The sequence below is a fragment of the Colletotrichum fioriniae genome (genome assembly GCF_027942845.1).
Source record: "Colletotrichum fioriniae strain IMI 355084 chromosome Unknown scaffold_7, whole genome shotgun sequence".
Classification (NCBI taxonomy): domain Eukaryota; kingdom Fungi; phylum Ascomycota; class Sordariomycetes; order Glomerellales; family Glomerellaceae; genus Colletotrichum; species Colletotrichum fioriniae.
This window is the reverse complement of record NW_027076843.1, coordinates 2,388,005-2,407,129: the sequence shown is the minus strand read 5'-3', so window position 1 is coordinate 2,407,129 and position 19,125 is coordinate 2,388,005. Positions and strand designations below refer to the sequence as shown.

Sequence of the window (19,125 nt, the reverse complement as noted above, 5' to 3'; positions counted from 1 at the left end):
CTTTACCGTTGTCCTCGGCATAGCATTTGTTCGAAGTTGCGCATTCTCCCCAGACGCTTGGAAGATCACTTTCCTATACCTTTTGAGGGAGCCAACATGTTTAAGAGTCGGCTTGATCAGTTTACTCTGCGTCACTTGAGTTGTGTTGCAAAGCACATCATCCAGCTACGGAGAGGCATAAGATCTTTTGATGACACCATGTTGGTGGTGTTAGAGCACTCAGCACAAGGTGTACCTTGAAATATACTCCTATTATGGAAGCCTTCTTTCAGGCTGTTTCATTGGTTCTATGTATGTATCGAGATGTACCGCGAGGAATCACAGAGAAAAGAATGCCAGGCCTTTAAGAAGTCAGCCCCGACAAATCTCAGTATCCAAATCACCCGTCGAACCTGTAGACTGGCATAGGTGTCTCCCTCTCAACCCGTTTCGCTCCCCAAAGTTGACCTCGTGGGGAGGGAGCTCGTAGTCACACGGTCGCTGTTAGCCCTCCTGCATATGTGGACTCATCTTTCCGTCATTCGATACTCTGCGTGTGTCATGAATGATACATCACGAACGATCGAGACTTGCTGACTTGTACTAGGCTCTCTACTGAGTATCATTTAACGCTGCAACGGCATGGTCAGAAGAGATACAGATTTACATAGCTTCATCGTCCTATCGATTTGCGCATACTGGCTCCGAAATCCAGATGCAGCTCGGCAGTTGTGATAATTTGAAGTAGGTATCACAAACCAAAGACTTGGACCCAACAAAGCTAAACTCTGCTGATAGGAGTCGCAGTATGCTGTAGAAACAATTCATGTCCGTACAACTTCAAGGACAATTGTTACTTTTGCGCTTGGCTATCCGAGAGTGTTGAATATGACCCAGGTATCATATTAACAAAAATCAAGAGCTTTAATATAGATGAGTCACCCGAGATGAAATTTCAATTGGTTTCAAGTCTGATTGTAGTTTAGTTGTACGTTCTCGTGCGGCTTCAGTAGTGGCGGTTTGGAGGCGCATCGCGAATCGTTTTTCCTACTGCATGGCACAAGCACCTAGAAGCTATGACAATTCTTGTTCAACAAGATATGAAGTTGAAGAGAGGACGATCTGGCCATTGAGGGGGTGCCTCAAACATTTGTCAACCCCTCCGTTGACTAGATCTTGTCGGATCTTGGGCGAGGAAATAAGGCTGAGAATGCGAGGCAAGTTGACATCGCCAAAACACCGCGGCATAAAAGCAAAATCAAAGCTGGAACATTGAAATACAGAAATTTATACGCCAGTCAAAATGCCAGACTTGTTGACAGAAAAAAAAAGAAGGATCCCTGGATTGGTTTCGGGAGACGGACGCCAGAGCCGCAACACCACGCAAAGTTCTCGTAATCACCATATGTTCAACTCTGCATCGCCAAACTACCACATACGACCATACCCATTGGAAAACTCGGGATCCCGTCCGCTCTCCCATAGATAAGCCAATGAGGGCCGGAATAGTAGTTGGGTCGGTGACGACCAGCGAATACCTGGTGTTGTATGTCTTTCGCATTCTGTTTTGCCAATTGTATGTTATGTTTTGCTGGGGACGTCATTCATGATACGACGGACATGGATGTCTGGAACGGCGTGGCGCACTGAACACGAAGTGCGATCTAAGCACGTCCGTGGGCCTTCTTTTGTTGTCATTGAAGACAGGAGGGAGCTCTAGACCAAAGAGTATTGCTGCAAGTGTTCCACGACAGCTAGCTCATCTGCCCTGGTTCCTAGGAAACCGGTTCTCGATGGGCACTAAAGGAGGATCTTACATATGCTCATGGACAGGATCTATCAGCTTGCAATCCTGGCGCTACGGCTGAGCATTACCCGTCGAGACTCAAGAAAGAATCCTCCCCTATCCGTACCAGGACTCCAGCAGTGGGTAGATGAGGCAAGACTACACTGCGGTGGGCCTGTGTGTCAAAGTGGTCCGGAGCCTGCTCCTGACGGTGGCTCTTAGTGTGTACGGAGTACTTCATGTCAACCACGGTCATATTTGCCATGGATCATCACTGGGCCGAGACGAGGCGGAAAGTAGAATGGTCGGTTCTACGGCATTGACAGAGCCTGAGTTTGATCGCAGAACTTTTAAGCCTCTCGCGGAGAGTTCATCAAAGCACCTCCTGCTCGGCCGAGTCCCAAGTAATAGAAACAAAGTCCAAGAGACGCGACCAAACAGCTGGGATTCGAGACCAAAAAAAAACTTAATCGAGAAGAATCGGGGGCAACTAGCCAGCCTCTCACGCCTCTCACTCTTGGGCTAAGGTAGGGAATGGAACTGTCTCCGGCAGAATGCAAAGTGGAAACCAACTAGCATCATCATCGAGATCGACGATAACGTCTACTCAGTACTCTCTAAGTCTTCAAAGGCAGAGAAAGGTATTTCATCTGCCGTCTCAGCTTTGGTCTGTCGACGCTAACGTCCGGGGGGGAGGCTGGAACTTGTCCACAAAGCGTTAGCCAGCAAGACTGCAAACTCCTTTCCCGGGCCCCCATCCATCAACTCGGGACACGTTTAAGGCTTTTCGGGGCAACAGACGGAAATTTCAGCGCATTCTGACTGATTGGTTGGTCAATATGCCATCCGCCATAGCTGCCACGCCTCAAGGAGGGTGAAGTGTTGAGCAACTTTGGACTTGGGCATGCGCCGTGCGGCGTGCTCCCTCTTATGAGCCCGCTAAAACCAGTCGGCCGCCCGGAACCCACTGCTTGTGGATTTCAAGTTCAACCCTAGAGGAGATGGGATCCACCCAGGTGTATGTAAGGTAGACAATTTTCCATGAAGCTCACGATGTGTTGATGTCTAGAGCGTTCGTAGCTGATACGAACTACCCAGCCACCCGACGTGGCTGGAATTTGTGGCTTGTAGGAAAACGGGGATCAGCTTTCAAGCATTTCCCAGTGCCGATGCTGCCGTCTTGTCAGTTCCGGGCCTTGAATCTTGATGTGGCAAAACCTTGGCACACGGACAGGAACAAGAAAGTCTCAGTGAAGATCAAGGCAAACGCTGCGGGTTTCGCAACGAGAGATCGGCCTTTCCGCTGCTTCCGCCATTCAGCGGTCTCAGGAACACGTTGAAAGACAAGTTGATCTCGTTTTCTCCTTCCCCCAATTCGAATCTGGTAAGCCACTTTGTGGCTTCCGTCTCAGTTCATCCCATGTTCAAGCTCGAATGACGAGCGTGCTCCCCACGTCCGTCTGAACGTTTGGTCGCAGGTGTTTGGGCTGGCGTTCACTGTTCAGTGTGGTATACGGGATAGTCTATGATGACTAAAGCCCGGAGAAAGATGCCCGCGTGGCACGCTGAAGGCGGGAGGCGGGAGACGGGAGACGGGAGACGGGGTACAGATAATGTGTGTGTAAAATGCATGCGTGCCTGCCGCAACTAGATATAGCACGAGCGCTGTCGTGTCTGGCAAATATCGGACTCCTGCATGTCAACCAATGCGGATAGGTAGCATACTGCGTTGTCGCGCTGTGTCCTTGATGATTGGCTTGGTCGTACATACTATGCTGAGAAGTACGCATCGGGGCCTAATAGCGGCGGAATCGCGCATGGCTGGGTTAGACGGAAGAGGAAGGCTTCTGGAGCGCTGTCAATCTCGTGACGGTCTCACGGAATACCTACCACAGTAGTCACAAATGACAGATCTTGCCATCTAAATCAGTGTCTAGCTGGAAATAGACGACCTTGGTACGAAGTAGTGTTGGAACAGGCCAGAGTATCCCGGGCCTGGGGCTCGGTGGTCTGCTATCGAGCAAGGCGCTCAAGCGCTGGGCAGAAAAAGCTGTCAGGTCCACGGTGATGGTTATGTTGGGACGATGGTCTCCCGGGACTGGGTTTGTGGAACCGATGTGATTGGCCGAGCTCGCATTTGATTTTGACTGCATCGACTCTGTAGTTGGCCAATTACGAGCTAAGGTAATAAGTACCCTAGGTGTCGAATGCGATTCGTGTAAGGGGACTGCGAAAAGAAGGCTCGGATAATGGAGAAATGCAACAATTCGCCGCAATGCGGTAGCGCGGTAGGTTGTTGGTAGTGTACAGCGGTACATTTGTGCCTCTGGGACTGGGAGGAGGCACAAATGTACATTCCCCGGCCCTCCAGGACCAGGATTCCCATTGCAGTTAGGGCGCCATCGAGAAAGCCACCTGTCTAACGATGCATATTGACGTCATTTTATCCTCATCTAGCGTGGGAGAGACAAGCTTCAGGGGTCTGAGAGGTTATGCGTTGTCGGAAAGGGCGAATCCGCCCTGTGGAAGCGCCTGCGCAAGTCGTGAGCTAGGCACAGCAAGAGTTTACTCTCATTTCAAACCGTATTCTGGTCTTCACTGGGTTTTGTGGGTAGCTGATAGGTAGGTAACACGATGTGCTCGAAATTGGCTCTCTCTCGTACGGAGTACTTCGTCCAAGTACCTGAAGCTCTCCTTTGAATCCGGAGCAGCGTCCGTTAGCTCGAAGAGGTGGTCTCGTCCTTGTAACTTTGTAGAATGTTGTCTTGTTCTCTGTGTACATGTAGGCTTGTATAAATCAAGGGTCCAACCTGGATTCGGGGTCGAGTGAGAGGCGATGGCTGTGTTTGTAGTGTTGGTATGAAATTCACTCATCACCACCCGCTGTCTCTCCTATGGCTTGACGAGGATGAGGAGAGAGTGCGTTTCTGAGTAAGGCAAGAAGTGTCAATGTTGCATCATGCCGTCGACGTAGAGCCTCCTGTCTTTACTATCGAATTCATGGGGAGGAGCAGGGCGGGTCGCGTGACTAACCGTGTTTTCCACGAATATTGGGAATAGCGAGCACACCTTCCGTTTGTGTGAATGAGCAAGTGAGTGAGTGAGTGAGTGATAGCTTGCTAAGGTACTGAAACTTGCAAGAGAAAACTGAACAGGGGAAAGGGGAAGGAAGGGAGCACTTGGCGCAAATGCAAGACAGACAAACACTGAACGGAAACAAGCCCGTCTAGGCTGTGGCCCAGCCGCGAATCAAATGTGGACGGAAACTCTGCCGCGGCAGCTTCGCCGTCCACCCCTCGAAGAACCTCCGAAGTTATCGCATCTTGTTCAGAAGTGGAGGTTAGTGAATAACCGGCGCATTGGCGGCGTGACACCCGCTCCGGCTGCAGAGCCAGAATGGAATGGCCACATTCTTTTCTGGAACAGGCGCCATCTAGCTAGCCCACTAACGATCATCTCCCCGTCTAACTAAGCCTTTGGCGTTCACCGATACAGCCTGACAAGCTTGTTATGCCCCGTGGACCGCGCGTTAGTGAGGTCCAAGATGCCAAATGCGAGTTAATCAGTCTTTCCATTTGGCTGGTCGCCGTTCCACGATCGGGGTAAATGGGAACTGGGCAAGAAACGTCCTGTGTTCACTCATCGGCTCCTCAGCAGGAGCAAATAGAGTGAAAGTGAATCCCAGAGTAGCAAATTGCCGTATACGGGCTGAAGGGGCAGGAAATTTCTGCAAAGCGAGGCTGCTGACATCACCGTGTCGTTGTTCCAACTCACCGTTTCCCAGGGCATATCCCAATTTCTTGCCCTGGTTTGGTGGAGTCCAGCAACAAGACGAGTGTATCAACCCCCACAGGCTCGATCGGAGTCGTCAACTGAGTGAAGCCTCAGATCGCGACGCCCAAATAGCGCCGCCCAATAATTAAACAACCAGGTCCATCACAGTGCGGGGAGCCGGGGCGGGAGCTCTGTCAGTTGATCACCGTCAATTCAATAGATGGCCTAGCATACCTTGCCGTACTAGCTTGTCGTGAATTGTAGCCGTGCAGATGGAAACGGATGCTGGAGTCCGACGCGGACGACCGTGTGACAATTCGATTCTGACTAATTTGAGTCGGAATAACGGCGGCGGCTACTAGAGCGCAGACCAGACGAGTAAAGAACATACGCGGTCTGAGGTATTGCACACGTACCTGACAGAGTCAACGGAAGCTTCGTAATTGTGACACATTCGTGACTCGATCGGAGTCTCGCGTTGCTGCGAGATAATATACTGTGCCTGGCAAACCAACTTTCTTTCCGCGTCTTTTGTTGGAACACGATCGCCCTGGGTGCCGTCTTAGTCGCGAACTTGCTGCAACGATGTTGTAGTTGTGTTCGACCTTGCCTTGTGCTGTTTTGAATTTTTTGTGGGCAAGCCAGGTTAAGGTTGACGGCAGCTCGGCGCATTGGGATTTGCCCTGGCCATCTTTGTTGGATTGTTTGCGGCCTGTACCGGAGTTCGGGGGAGTGCAGGGGGGTTGCCATGAGCATGGTGGTCGATCTAAACGTTGTGTACCACGAGTCTGAAGTTTTTGATGGCCGCGTGGTATCTAAAATCGGGCCGGTTTGCCTGGGTAGTTCCGTCTGTCTACCGGGTTGAGGTGCGGTAATCCGTGTCCCGTGTCGTGTCTTGGACGTCCAGCCAACCTCCATCGCGTTACAACTTGGATACGCATACGATGGTGGTGGTGGTGGGTAGAAAGCGCAGAGTCATGAGCTTGCTGCTGCCTTGGAGGTTGAACGGAGACACCATGGTCCGGGGAGCGTTCGACATGTCAAAACAAGGCCAACTAGTGGTTGTCCTGTAGCGGCTCATGTGTGCGAGGCGAAGGTAAAGGCTCTGTTCAGGTATGGGAAACCCGGCCTTGTAAGCGGCCGGGTGGGCTCCGTTACGGGAGACGTGGAGTTGCCATTGAAACGGCGGACAGAATCCGACGGAGCCTCACTGCCTTTCTGGCTCCGGGATTCCCAGGGCCGCGAGCCGTGAGCCGCCGCGCCTTTGCCAGGGGGCATTATGCGATGCGGTGCGGACTGCGGCGTAGTCTGGGGGTGGATCCCGGGATGGAATACAGAGAATGGAAACAGAATTGGTTGCGTGCTCAGATGCAGATTCGCACCAACAGTGCTCCGTAGAGATGCCATGAGTGAAAGTCCGCCTGTGCGGCAAACCAGGACCAGCAACCATTGCAGAAACGGACGAGTTCGAGACGGAAGGAATCCCAGAAGCAATTAATCGAGGATAGACGGGTTTAACGAAGACGGAGAAGCAGATTTGAGTGGATGCCGCGCGTGTGGAGCTTGGGGGCCAGCGGCAGCCACGCCCGTGTGATGTAATGGGGCACGTATCGGTGCAGGACTCCCCACATCTTGCCAGGGCACGCACATTCTCATGTATATGTACTTCCGCTGCTGTGCATCCACGCGACTTTATCGGTAGTGGACGTTGAGGTTGTGACTAGGTGGGTGGCACTGGACCAGTGGCTGCGGCCGGGTATACAAAGGTACGTAGCCATTGCTACTGGATGTATGGCGGTGCGTTGAGATCGTCTCTGTATATGAAAGCCCGAGAAGGGCGAATGCAGTTCAGCTGGACACTGAAATGTGTTGGATTCAGACCCGTCGGTCCATCTGTCATGAATACTCGATAGGACGGATGAACGATAGGTAAGGTACATTGAAGAGAGTGAGTAAGTCGAGTATTGATACTTCAATGGTGCAGGGATGACAGACCCACTAGACCAGTTATCTTCCAAGGAAGCACCCGTTGGCAGACCTGTGTGTTTTCTTCTTCTTTCCCTCTGCTTGGTGGCTGCCCGTAATTAGCTATTTTCTGCCCAAGAACCTTGGGAAAGAGCTTGATTTGATGAACGGGATAGGAGGCAATGGCCGGCGATTCCAATTCCAACAGCTAGCTAGCTTACCTACAGTGTTGACCGAGACATTGACGACGCTGGCGACTGAGGGTTTACTGACTGGTTGGCCCCCTCGGCGACTGAACAGCTGAAGCTGACTGTGATTTGTTGCCGCCGCCGCCGCCGCCTTTCGCATGCCGTGCGGTTGGAATCTGAGGTGGCCCATCCCGTCAGGTACCTTATTTCTCAGCTGGGCCCGGGGCTACGTCATAGGCCCCCGGTGGACCGTCCACCCTTTCCTTTCTTGATCTTTTCGTCCATTGTGCCTCTCCTTCCCAAATTCCCACGCCCTCCTGCTGCGTTTCTCGCTTCACTTCGCTTCCTCCAGTCTTCTGCCCGCTCCCCGCCCCCCCCTGTTCCTGTTCTCCGTCATCCGTCACCGTCACCGTCACCGTTCCCGTCAGGCCCGCCGTCCACGCAGACTTTTGAGAAAGAGAGAGAGAGAGAGAGAGGAGAGAGACAGAGAATCAGCGCAGGGAATATTGCACACGCCCCTCAACACACCACGATAGGCATTACGGATAGCTCTACGCATACTTGCTCCTGTCCCCATTCCCAGTCCCAAAAGACCTGCTAGGTAGGCCTGGTCCCAGTCCCGTCCTCTTCCAGTCCATACCTCTTTCAGTTCAGTCCAAACGCACATCCTTTCCGTACCATCCCACACCAACCTAACCTTGCCTCACCCTTCACCACGAGTTACCAACACAAACCAGACCGTCGCAATCTTTCCTCCACCACTGCACCACGCGCTCTTACTTACGGCATTTTCCTTCGACTTCCAGATCGTCACCTTTCTTCGCCTCACCGCATCTCGCCGACCGAATTTTTCACAACTGTGACTTCCCCCCGCTCCCACTTCAAAATACCGCGACCGAACCCCTCGTTGTCCACCTCCTCTTTCGACTTTGCCACGACACGTTTGTTCGCCGTCACTGTTCGTCACGACCCAGCCGGACACCTTCTCGAAGCGACATCACCAATCCCGACCAAGACTTTACGATCTCTGTGTATGGGCTGCTCTATTCTATGAGGAATGCCAAGCACGAGCCTTCCAGTAGACAAGAAAGACTCGTCCTCTGCGCGTCGGCTTAGCCTTCCAAGACGAACGACGCCCGATTCGAAAAAGTCGCCTACCAAAGAATCGCCCGTCAACCTCCCGAGTCCCCGCCATGGACTGACCCTTGATTCTCTCAAGTCTGGTAGAAATGCGCGAGCCGCAATGTCGAATGTGTCCAAGGAGCAGTCTTCAAAATCGTCCAGCGACCGCTCCAGGGCGCAAACCGAACCCTTCGTCACCAAGGCTGCAAGTCCTGGCAGTGCTGGTTCGGATACTAACCTAAAGCGCAGCGTGGGTGCGTACAGGGCTGATGATGACGTCGCTGGTGGCATGGGCGGCAAGGAATCAAAAAGTAAAACTGAGAATGCTACAGTGACCGACGACGACACGCCACCTGCCCTTTCTGAATCCCAGATACAACTAAATCGATACCGAGAACGATTGGCACGAGACCTGGAGAAGCGCGAGATGGCGACGAGAGGCTTGATGGCGACAACCCCCGAAAAGGTGCGCGTCTCACCAATCCAGGAGGAAAGTGGCAATTCGCCGCGCACACAGGCTGGAATCGCGGGCTTGGCAACGACATCGTCCAATCTAACAACAACGTCCACCGAGTCCGGCAACACCATCCGTGGCGGCATGACGCCCGGTCATGTCGCGGGAACTCCTTCTTACCCCTTCCCGCGCATGTATACGCCGGGGTACGGTCCGGGCGCGATGAATCGACCATTCGGAAATATGTCCCCAACTGCGGCCGCTTTCATGGCGCAGGGTATGTCGTTCGAGGGTTTCGGCGCCGCTCAAGATAGAGTCATGTCCGGCTCATCGACACCAGCATCGGCCCTTACTTTTCTCCCCGCCGGAGCTACTGGCCAAATGGAGGGCGATTTCCCAAGTCCCAACCTCTATGATTTATCGCTCATGCTCAACGCCGAGCCGGGAATGGACGCCTGGTGGAACACCGTCGTTCAAATCATGAGAGACGTGTACAAAGCCGAGAGAGTAACACTTGCTGTACCGGCTGACTCTACCGATATCGAGAACGTGCCCTGGGGCCAGAAAGCAACATATAACGAGCACCAGGAGGACGATCTCAGCCTCGGATATATGGCAAGGGGAAGCAGTTTGATACCAAGTAGCGCCGGCGATATTGGCTCGGAAGAGCCTCCTTTACCCGAAGATGCCGCACGACCCAGGATGCTATCTCGACCCAGTCTCCAAACCCGGCACTCATTTACGACATACGAGGAGAATAGGGAACGAAAAGGGAACAGCAATGAGAGGCTCTTGCCCTCGCGGCGTCCTGCGCAACTGGGCAGAAGCAAGAGCTACTTCCCGCCCGGCAAAGCGACTGAGGATGTTGCTCAAGCGCCACTTGGACCAGCTTTGAACCAATCTGCGCTCGCTGAGCATGATGCTGAAGAGCAGAACATACCGAGCTGGGAGGCCCCAACTGGCGCTCACTCCGACACAGAGGGCAGAGTGCTTCCTGTGCTTCAAGCTCTGGATTACGAGGCCGATCCTCTGATCGACCACGGTGGTGTCATGCGCGTTCTTGAACGAGGCAAGGTCATCGCACTGACAAGAAGTTACCCCTACCTTCAAAACTTGCCAGAAGAGACGCTAGCCAAGTCAAAAGTGACAGCCAACACGACCTCGGCTGAGGCAGCAAGGAAAAAGTTGAAAAGGGGCCGGATCGAGTCTACTCAGAAGCTATCGACGATTTTGAGTGGTTCAAATTCCTCCTGGAGCTCTAGCCGTAGCCACAGCGGTGACAAGCCCTCTAGCATAATCTCGCGACTTTCCGAGGACGAGCCACGTCCACCCACACCAAAATACGAGGAGTTTGAACAGGCGCCACCATCGCCCTGGTCCCAGTCCCCGGCGCCGTCTCCGGCCGTGCGGGCAGATCCGAACGAGAACCCCTTCTTCACTGATGCCATGGTCGATGAGGACTCTTTCAACCCCGAGTCTGCACCTGCAGACTACACAGGAATGCGACCTCCTGAAGCTATTGGCGTGGATAACGCGTGGACAGTCCTTCATATCCCGTTGACGCATCTACTGCTCTCAAAGCCTGTCCATCCCTTCAAGCTTGACACAACCATCCTGAACCAAAAGTCTCACTCTCGCAGCCGCAGTGAAGCCCAGGACGCTACTGGCGGCAATGATGATGACGATGCTGCCTCATCCCCGTGGCAGCGCAAAGACAAGCCCGCGCCTATCGCCATTCTGTCGATACTCAGTCCCGTCATCCCATATCCCTCAAACCTTCGCCATTCACTAGAGTATCTTGCCCCGCACCTAGCAACCTCATTTTCTCTATGTCGTCATTATACGAATTTGGAGACAGAGCTTGCTGGTCTCAACCGGCGCAGGCCTCACACTGCCGGGTTTGGCGCGCTTGCTGCCGACGGACGTCCCCTTGCAGACCCTACCAGCATCGGCAATCTAAGCTTCATGGCCTCGGATGACATGGCGGCCCAACGCTCGCTCGCCGGCAGCATTACCAGTCCCAGCGATTACTCAGGTGTCTCCAAGAGTGCTACTGGTTCCCCACTTGGCACACCTGGTTCTATGCACCATGCTATTGACAAGTCTGGATTTGCGATTAGTCCTGCGCAGGTTGGGGGAGACGGTTACTTCGGCACCAAGCTGAAGCAGGGTAATTCGAGGGCCGAGATGGTTTCTGCGACTTCTCAGAGGACAAGAAGAAGCTCAAAGGAAGATCCGCCACTGGACAAGCGCCAAGCCCGTCTCTCTGCTTCATTCAAGCCTCTTAACAAGGAGCCTGCTCAGACGCCCGGGGAGAGCGAAGACCCAGTCGAGCTCAACGTCGAAAGCCGAGTGTCGACGCCGGGAGGTTCCAAGAGAGTGCTCTCTCACGAACTCAAGAATTATCTCGATGAAATCGCTGTGCTCGAACCTCGACTCAAGTCAGCTGACCAGAGGAGCTCCGACGGCAGTCATCACACCCTGCTGCATTCCTACGGTGCCGACTTTGCGACGAGCTTCCAATCGCTACCACCTAGCTCGAGTGTGGTCAGTAGACCGGTACCCCACACTGCACCGACTCGAACAGGCTCCATCAATGTTGGCCCGGTAGACATGCCACCGCCGTCAGATCGTCTCAAGGGCCTCATACTTGACTCTTTACCTGCTCACGTTTTTGTCTCGCTGCCACAGTCGGGCGAAATAGTCTGGGTCAATAGTCGCTACCTTACCTACCGTGGTCAGACAGTCTCTGATTTGGCTGCCGACCCTTGGGGCAGCATTCACCCGGACGACAGAGACGAATATCTGAAGGCATGGAGCCATTCCTTACGCACTGGTGAACAGTTCTCGAGAACTGTTCGCATCAGACGCTTCGATGGGGCCTACCGATGGTTCTATGCTCGTGCCGTTGCATCCCGCGATAAACGTGGAGTCATGATGCAATTCCTCGGCTCCTATATGGATATCCATGACCAACATATCGCGGAACTTAAGGCTGCACGGCAAGAGGAGATTGAGGCCTCAGAGGCGAAGCACAGACTTCTGGCCAACCTCATCCCTCAAATCATATTCACTGCGACCGAAGACGAAGGCATCACGTTTGCCAACGAGCAATGGCTTTCGTACACGGGGCAGAGTTTCGAAGACTGCCTCGGCCTGGGTTTCATGGACTTTGTGCATCCTGATGATCTGGCTAAATGCCACATACCCACAGACAGACCACCAACGCCGATGCCCTTCAAGTTCGATCGCACAGGCCACCAAGACCCAGTGTCATCTGAGGCGACGTTGGCTGGCCTTGTATCAGGCAAAACGCAAAGCCAGATGGAAACCAACCTTCGAGGCATCCACCAAGCCTTGTCACGGAATAACAGCTCGAGCAGTAGCTCGGTCTACGAGATGCCCACCGCTGATCTGACGGCTTTGGCCAGGCAGGGCATTATCAAAGTGACAACCGACAGCAATGGCAGACTATCATACACGACCGAGGTGCGGTTACGATCAAAGAACGGAGAGTATAGGTGGCACCTGATCCGGTGCGTCGAGATCGACAACATTGACTTTGGAAACGGAGCCAGCTCCTACTTTGGCTCAGCCACGGACATCAACGACCACAAACTACTCGAAGCCAAACTCAAGGAGGCTATGGAGTCTAAGAGTAGATTCCTGAGCAACATGTCGCACGAGATCCGGACGCCACTCATTGGTATTTCGGGAATGGTCAGCTTCCTACAAGACACCATTCTCAACGAAGAGCAGCGAGACTACACCAACACTATTCAAACCAGTGCTAACAGTCTGTTGATGATCATCAATGACATTCTGGATTTGTCAAAGGTCGATGCCGGAATGATGAAGCTCAAATACGAATGGTTCCATACGCGCTCTCTCATTGAGGATGTCAATGAGTTGGTCTCCACCATGGCTATTGCTAAGAGACTAGAGCTCAACTATATTGTGGAGGAGGATGTTCCGGCTTGGGTCAAGGGCGACAAGGTCCGCATTCGCCAAGTGCTCCTTAACGTCATTGGCAATGCCATCAAGTTCACTGCCGAGGGAGAGGTCTTCAGCCGATGCAGGGTTCATACCAGCAAAGATCCGGCCCAGGAGCAGCACGAGATCATGCTCGAATTCGCCATCATTGACACAGGTCGCGGTTTCTCAAAGGAGGAGGCAGACCTCATCTTCAAGCCATTCAGTCAAATAGATGGAAGCAGCACCAGACAGCACGGCGGAAGTGGCCTTGGACTGGTCATTTCGAGACAGTTGGTGGAACTCCACGGAGGCAAGATGGAAGGAAGCGCTGTCCCTGGCAAAGGATCAACGTTCACCTTCACTGCCAAGTTTGCTTTGCCGACAAAGGAGGATCACCCTGATGCACCCTTGAGCCCTGAGAGCTTGCATCCTACTTCTAAGGTGACTCAAGATGTGGCTGCTATCCGCCCTTCAAAGAACTTGCCCTCACCTACGCTCGCATCGACAGATAGCCCCAAGACTGATACTGAGTTCACGTCGCCTGCTGTCGCTTCTAGCGGAAGTTCAGCTCCATCAGTCCAGTCTGGCATCTCTCGGGCTACAGAGCGTACGTCTGTTACGTCCGTGTCCTCGATCAACGTTGGGCTTGTTCACTTCAGCGAAGCTGCAAGAGCAAGTGGTCAGGATCTGTCGCAAATGAAGCTTGAGCTGCCTTCCAGTGAGTCTTCGCCAGGCAAGACGCCCACACCAGAGACCTCCAAACCGACGAAGCCTGAAGACTTGAAGCCTCCTATGTACTCCATCCTCATCATCTGTCCTCAGACTCATAGTCGTGAAGCCACTGCGCAACATATCGAGATGACCCTGCCGAAGGATGTACCTCATCAAATCACGGCACTAGACTCTACCGAAAAGGCGCAGAAGTTGCTTGGGGGAGAGGAGTCCGTCAATTTCACTCATATCGTCCTCAACTTGCCGTCTCCAGAGGAGATCATCAGCCTCATGGAGCAGATTACCAAGTCGACAACCATCAGCAATACGACAATCCTCATTCTATCAGATTCAGTTCAACGGCAAGCTGTAATGAGACTTGCGACTGATACGAAGTATGAGAAACTTGTGTCAGACAATGTCGTCACTTTCATCTACAAACCTGTCAAGCCATCGAGGTTTGCCGTCATTTTCGATCCTGACAAGGTCCGCGATTTGAGCGTTGATCGCAACCGCTCAACTGCGCAACGTATGGTTGAAACTCAGAAGGCGAGTTACCAGGAGATTGGAAAACGTATGGGCAACAAAGGGTATAAGGTGCTACTGGTTGAAGACAACCCTGTGAACCAGAAGGTTCTGCAAAAGTACTTGAAGAAAGTTGGCGTGGAGGTTGAAGTGGCTGCCGACGGCGCCGAGTGTACCGAAATGGTGTTTGGACACGCCCACAACTACTATTCCTTGATACTCGTAAGTACCCATGATTCCGCAAGACAAGCTACTCCGCTGACTGACTTTCTAGTGCGACTTGCATATGCCACGCAAGGACGGCTACCAGGCCTGCCGAGAAATTCGACAATGGGAGAAAGAACAAGGGTTCAAGAAGCTTCCCATCATTGCGCTTTCAGCCAACGTCATGTCCGATGTTCAGGACAAATGCGTTGCGGCCGGGTTCAGCGACTACGTCACCAAGCCCGTCGACTTCATTGATCTCAGCAGAGCCATGTCCAGGTTCTTCTAAAGCCTAGAGAAAGACGCAAAACCAGGATAAACAATAACAAGAGGCAGGACTACCAAGTCTCGTGTGTCATACACTTCTGCTTGCTGCAATCGCACAGGCACCCGCACTGCGCGGTTATATTCAAACACACAAAAATGGGGTTCATACTAGCAAGGCATGGCATTGGGGAAAAACAGGAGTTTCAGGGATTCACGAAAGATTCAGGTTCATCATGATTAATATGGTCCTTTCTGCTTATTGTGTACAACTGCTTCGAGGCGGATACCATCATAGAGACGTGCCTCTAGAGGAGGGTCTATTGCAAGGGGGGATTACTTCAGGATTATACATTAGCTTCTATTCTTCTTCTTATGGATTCACGATAGGGATGACACAAGTTGTCGTAGCTTTGGCGATTTATGTGCATGGCGTCCAAAGTATGGGCCAACACGGTTTCTAGGCAGTGATGGCGGTAATCGTGATTGAAAGACGATATCCCAATACATTAAACAACGCTAAGAACTTATAGCCGCTTCAGCTTGCGTGGATGTGAGGAGAGTAAGTGACTGTCGAGTCTCGTGGCTCTGATTGAGGCCCATAGGCAGATTCGTGGTGTCGTTGAAGCTGGGTTATTGCTCAACCTCAGTTTGGGATGGCTTTGTTCCTGCTTTGTATAGCTGATATAAGCCGCCTTCCTGTAATCTTCTCCTCTCTTTCCTGATATATCGCAGTCTTCAGGTCTTACCTACTCTATCCGGACGAGGCAGCGCCCAAGACACCAGAGAGAGACTGAAGTTGTAGGTGATCCGGCCTTACTCTTGCCCGGTTCGACCCTGCCGATGTAACCCACTTCAAAGTGTATATACTTTGCTAATTACCGAATCCAAGCTGAAGCGGGAGGACACTTTCTACTAGAGGTCGACACGAGGCATGGAGGGTGTTGGTTGAAGATTCAGCCTTTCCACCCACACCGCCAAAGGTCTTTCGCAAGTCTCAACCCAACCTTTTATTTTCTTTGCCTCGAAGATTGGAACACGAGAGTTCTATCTGTTTCCTCTCCTTCTTTTCTACTTCGATGACGGCTGTCCACTCGTTTGTCTTGCACGTACTCGCTGCCTCTGCCACCTTTGGACCGCCTATCTAAACACTCAGTTCAAGGCAGCGGCGACAAGCTTCCCTTCCTTTCGTCACGAGTGAACCTCGCTCTCGCCTTTGAGTACTTCTATGGAGCCTAAGACTTCTTCTTCTTCTTCAAATCTCGCTCCTCTGCATGATACACTACTTGCGAACAACCTCCCTACCGGATCACTCGGCGCAAGTGGCTAGGATATCTGATACCAGCCTTCCACGATCCTTTCGAGCCTCCGGGCGAAATCAACTGATATACAAAATTCCGAACCAGTCATTGGGACTGAATCAAAACTCGGCTCCTTCCGTTGCTGGTTTTCGTGTGGGGTTCAGTCGCCATTCATCCTCGAGGCATCACACAAGTCTCGCCAAGTACAATACCACAGCATACTCTTCAACCGGCCACGACTGAGGCAATCAGCAACATGACTTTGCCCTGGGTTCCACATGAAAAGAGGCGCGCGAGCGAAGACAAGAGCAACGCGCCTAAAAGAAAGCGAGTCGACCAAGACACCCGTTCGGGCGTGGCCGGGCCCAGGGCAGCACCTCGGGTGATGGTAAGAACGAGGCAAGAACAGCGACAGCATCAATATATCCGAAGACACAAAAGTAACATGGCGATTACAAACCCAGGTAATAGCTCGAAGGATTGTGGTTGGTCTATAGCTACGAACTTTTATCTCCGAAAGAGAAATTTCATTGCTGATATGCCGCAGTCCGAAACCCAGATTTTCGCCCACCGCGGCCAACTCGTCTTGGCTGCTTCCCTGAAGTCTCCCGCCACAGTAAGAGGAATATGCAAAAAATTCAATTCGGTTTCCTTCAATAACAAAAGTATCAGGCGTGGCGTCGCTTTGCCGAAACCAAGCAGATGGCCAAGTCGGAACCGAAGCCGGCTACAATCTTGCCAAGATGTCCGACTTCAAGCCTGGTATGAGCGTTCAGGAGAAGCTAATTTTAGGAGTCCGCACTGGATTGCAACGAAGGGACGAGTACCGAGCCAAGGTTGAACAAGACCCAGACCGTTTACGACATGAATCTCGAAACGATATCATGGCTTTAGGTGGCATCGATATGACCGACCGTGCCCTCGCCATGCCGAAGTCTTTAAGACAAAATGAAGTCATCGACGCTGCTGAAGCTGAAAAATGGCGTTTTGGCTTTACATCTACGGAAATTACTTTACCAGACAAAAGCCCAGATTATGGCAAAGAGTGGTGGAGCATGTACAGCGCTTACATCAGAGCCAGATCGATGTTGGTGTAAGTTATCTTCTCGTCGATAGAGAACATTTCGCTCATCAATGAACAGTCAAGGGGCATCTCGCAGGCTTACGGCGGTAGCACGACCATACAGCAAGACCATCCATAGCATTCCTGGAGTAATTGCTCGGCGGCGTGCTGATCAGATCATGAACATCGAGTGGCAACCCAACTATCACGGCATGTCAATGAACATGAGCTTTAGCGCCTTCCAAGCCAGATCAATGGAACTGAACGGGTATCGGAGGCGTTCGATACAGTACGTACACTTCCAAAGGGAGAATAACAGGCAAGAGTGGCTTTCGGGGCCTCTTCTGGATGCTGATAAAGGAAACGACGACGACTCGAGTTTCACCACAGAGATGTTCTTCAAACACGATCGGAAAAATGAGCTATCACTGATAGATTTGGATATGTGAGTCTCTTGCTCTTGTTCGAGATATGGCCGAGCTAAAAGTTTTCCCAAGCACCGATATCAACGGAGTGAGACGCAGATGGTTATGCATCGAGATAACCAAGCCTCTGGCCCAAGTCAATGGCCCAGCTCCGATCGAACTGACGCCAATGCCACAATCATTCATCAAGATTGCTATGCCGGTTGACAAACTCCCAGTAGTGGTGGACCCCAGCAAGACACCGCCTATCTTGAAAGAGCAATCGGACAAGATGGAACCACCACAGCTTAGTGACTTTGACAAGCTTACCATAGGGAGGGTCGATCTAGGTCTACAGGATGTGAAGATGAGGCTAAAGATTTCCAGAGACGGCGTGCCAATTTTCGTTACCGGATCCAAAAAGGGTCATATGCCGGATGGCAGCTCGCGTGACGACTTTCTCTGCGCATCGGATGTAGATGGTCTTCCCTGGAAAGAAACAGACAGGCGTGTCAGCAAGAATACTTTGTTGCTGAGAAAGGCTGAGTTCTGGGACCGCTTTGATATGGCGGCAGCCATCGACAAAGCGCGTTGGGAGTCACTCCAGGACGCCATGGCGAGAGATGAGTGCATCGTAGACATCACCTTCGAGGGTGAGTGGCAAGTATTTGCCCCGGTTGTCCAGGCGTCTCAGTCAAGGTGGACTCCTTCACAGCATGAGTCGTCGCAATCTCGAAATAATATTAGGCCGCAAGGTCTAAACAGAAGGCTATACAACAGGCACCAAGGCAACGCGGCGCCTTCTAAAAGTTCTGGGCTACGCAACGAAGTCCATTGGCAGGATTAACACCCCAGGTGGCAGTTCGGGATCGAGTGGGAAATGGCCGAATTGCCAGCAAAGAGTACGCAGGAGATAGAAGTTGCGTCAAATGACGAGGGGGGTTCAATGATTCAGGGCATGACCGTCTGGGAAACCTATGGCATAGGATCTCTTTCCAGCAGATTAGCAGCGGCTCATGAGGATTCTGGGTGCAGCAAGAGCGAGCATTCCATAGTAGAATTTGATCTATCGGTGCTTACCAGCCCAACGGCCCAGTGTGTCCTCTGAGTGATTCATGGCTTTCACAAGGGAGAGAAAAGAATACAAAAAATTGACTTCAATAGGGATTGAACAAAAGGTTGAGTTGAGTGAGGCTCGAGGACTTTCAGGTTAGTACACAGTCCCCCCCCATCATACCCCTCGGCTACGTTCCCCCGACCTTTTATGAAGAGATCGAAGACAATCAGGCCTGAGTACAGCATACTTCCTTGCCGGGAGTCTTCAAGAGCTAGACCTCCAGACGAAAGAGGAATACCTACCTGGGATGGGGGGTGCTCTCGACAGAGGCCTTTTTTACCATTCCATAGGGG

At 52.2% G+C, this 19,125-nt stretch overlaps 1 protein-coding gene across 1 annotated transcript; it reads left to right on the top strand.

The window, feature by feature from the left end:
• Positions 1–8,935: 8,935 nt before the first annotated feature.
• On the top strand, positions 8,936–14,972 carry N0V96_006796 (uncharacterized protein; the record flags this gene model as incomplete). The annotated part of the gene is made up of 2 exons (XM_053196358.1): positions 8,936–14,701; positions 14,754–14,972. 2 exons carry the CDS (start codon positions 8,936–8,938, stop codon positions 14,970–14,972), a joined length of 5,985 nt encoding a protein of 1,994 aa, XP_053046221.1.
• Positions 14,973–19,125: the final 4,153 nt, after the last annotated feature.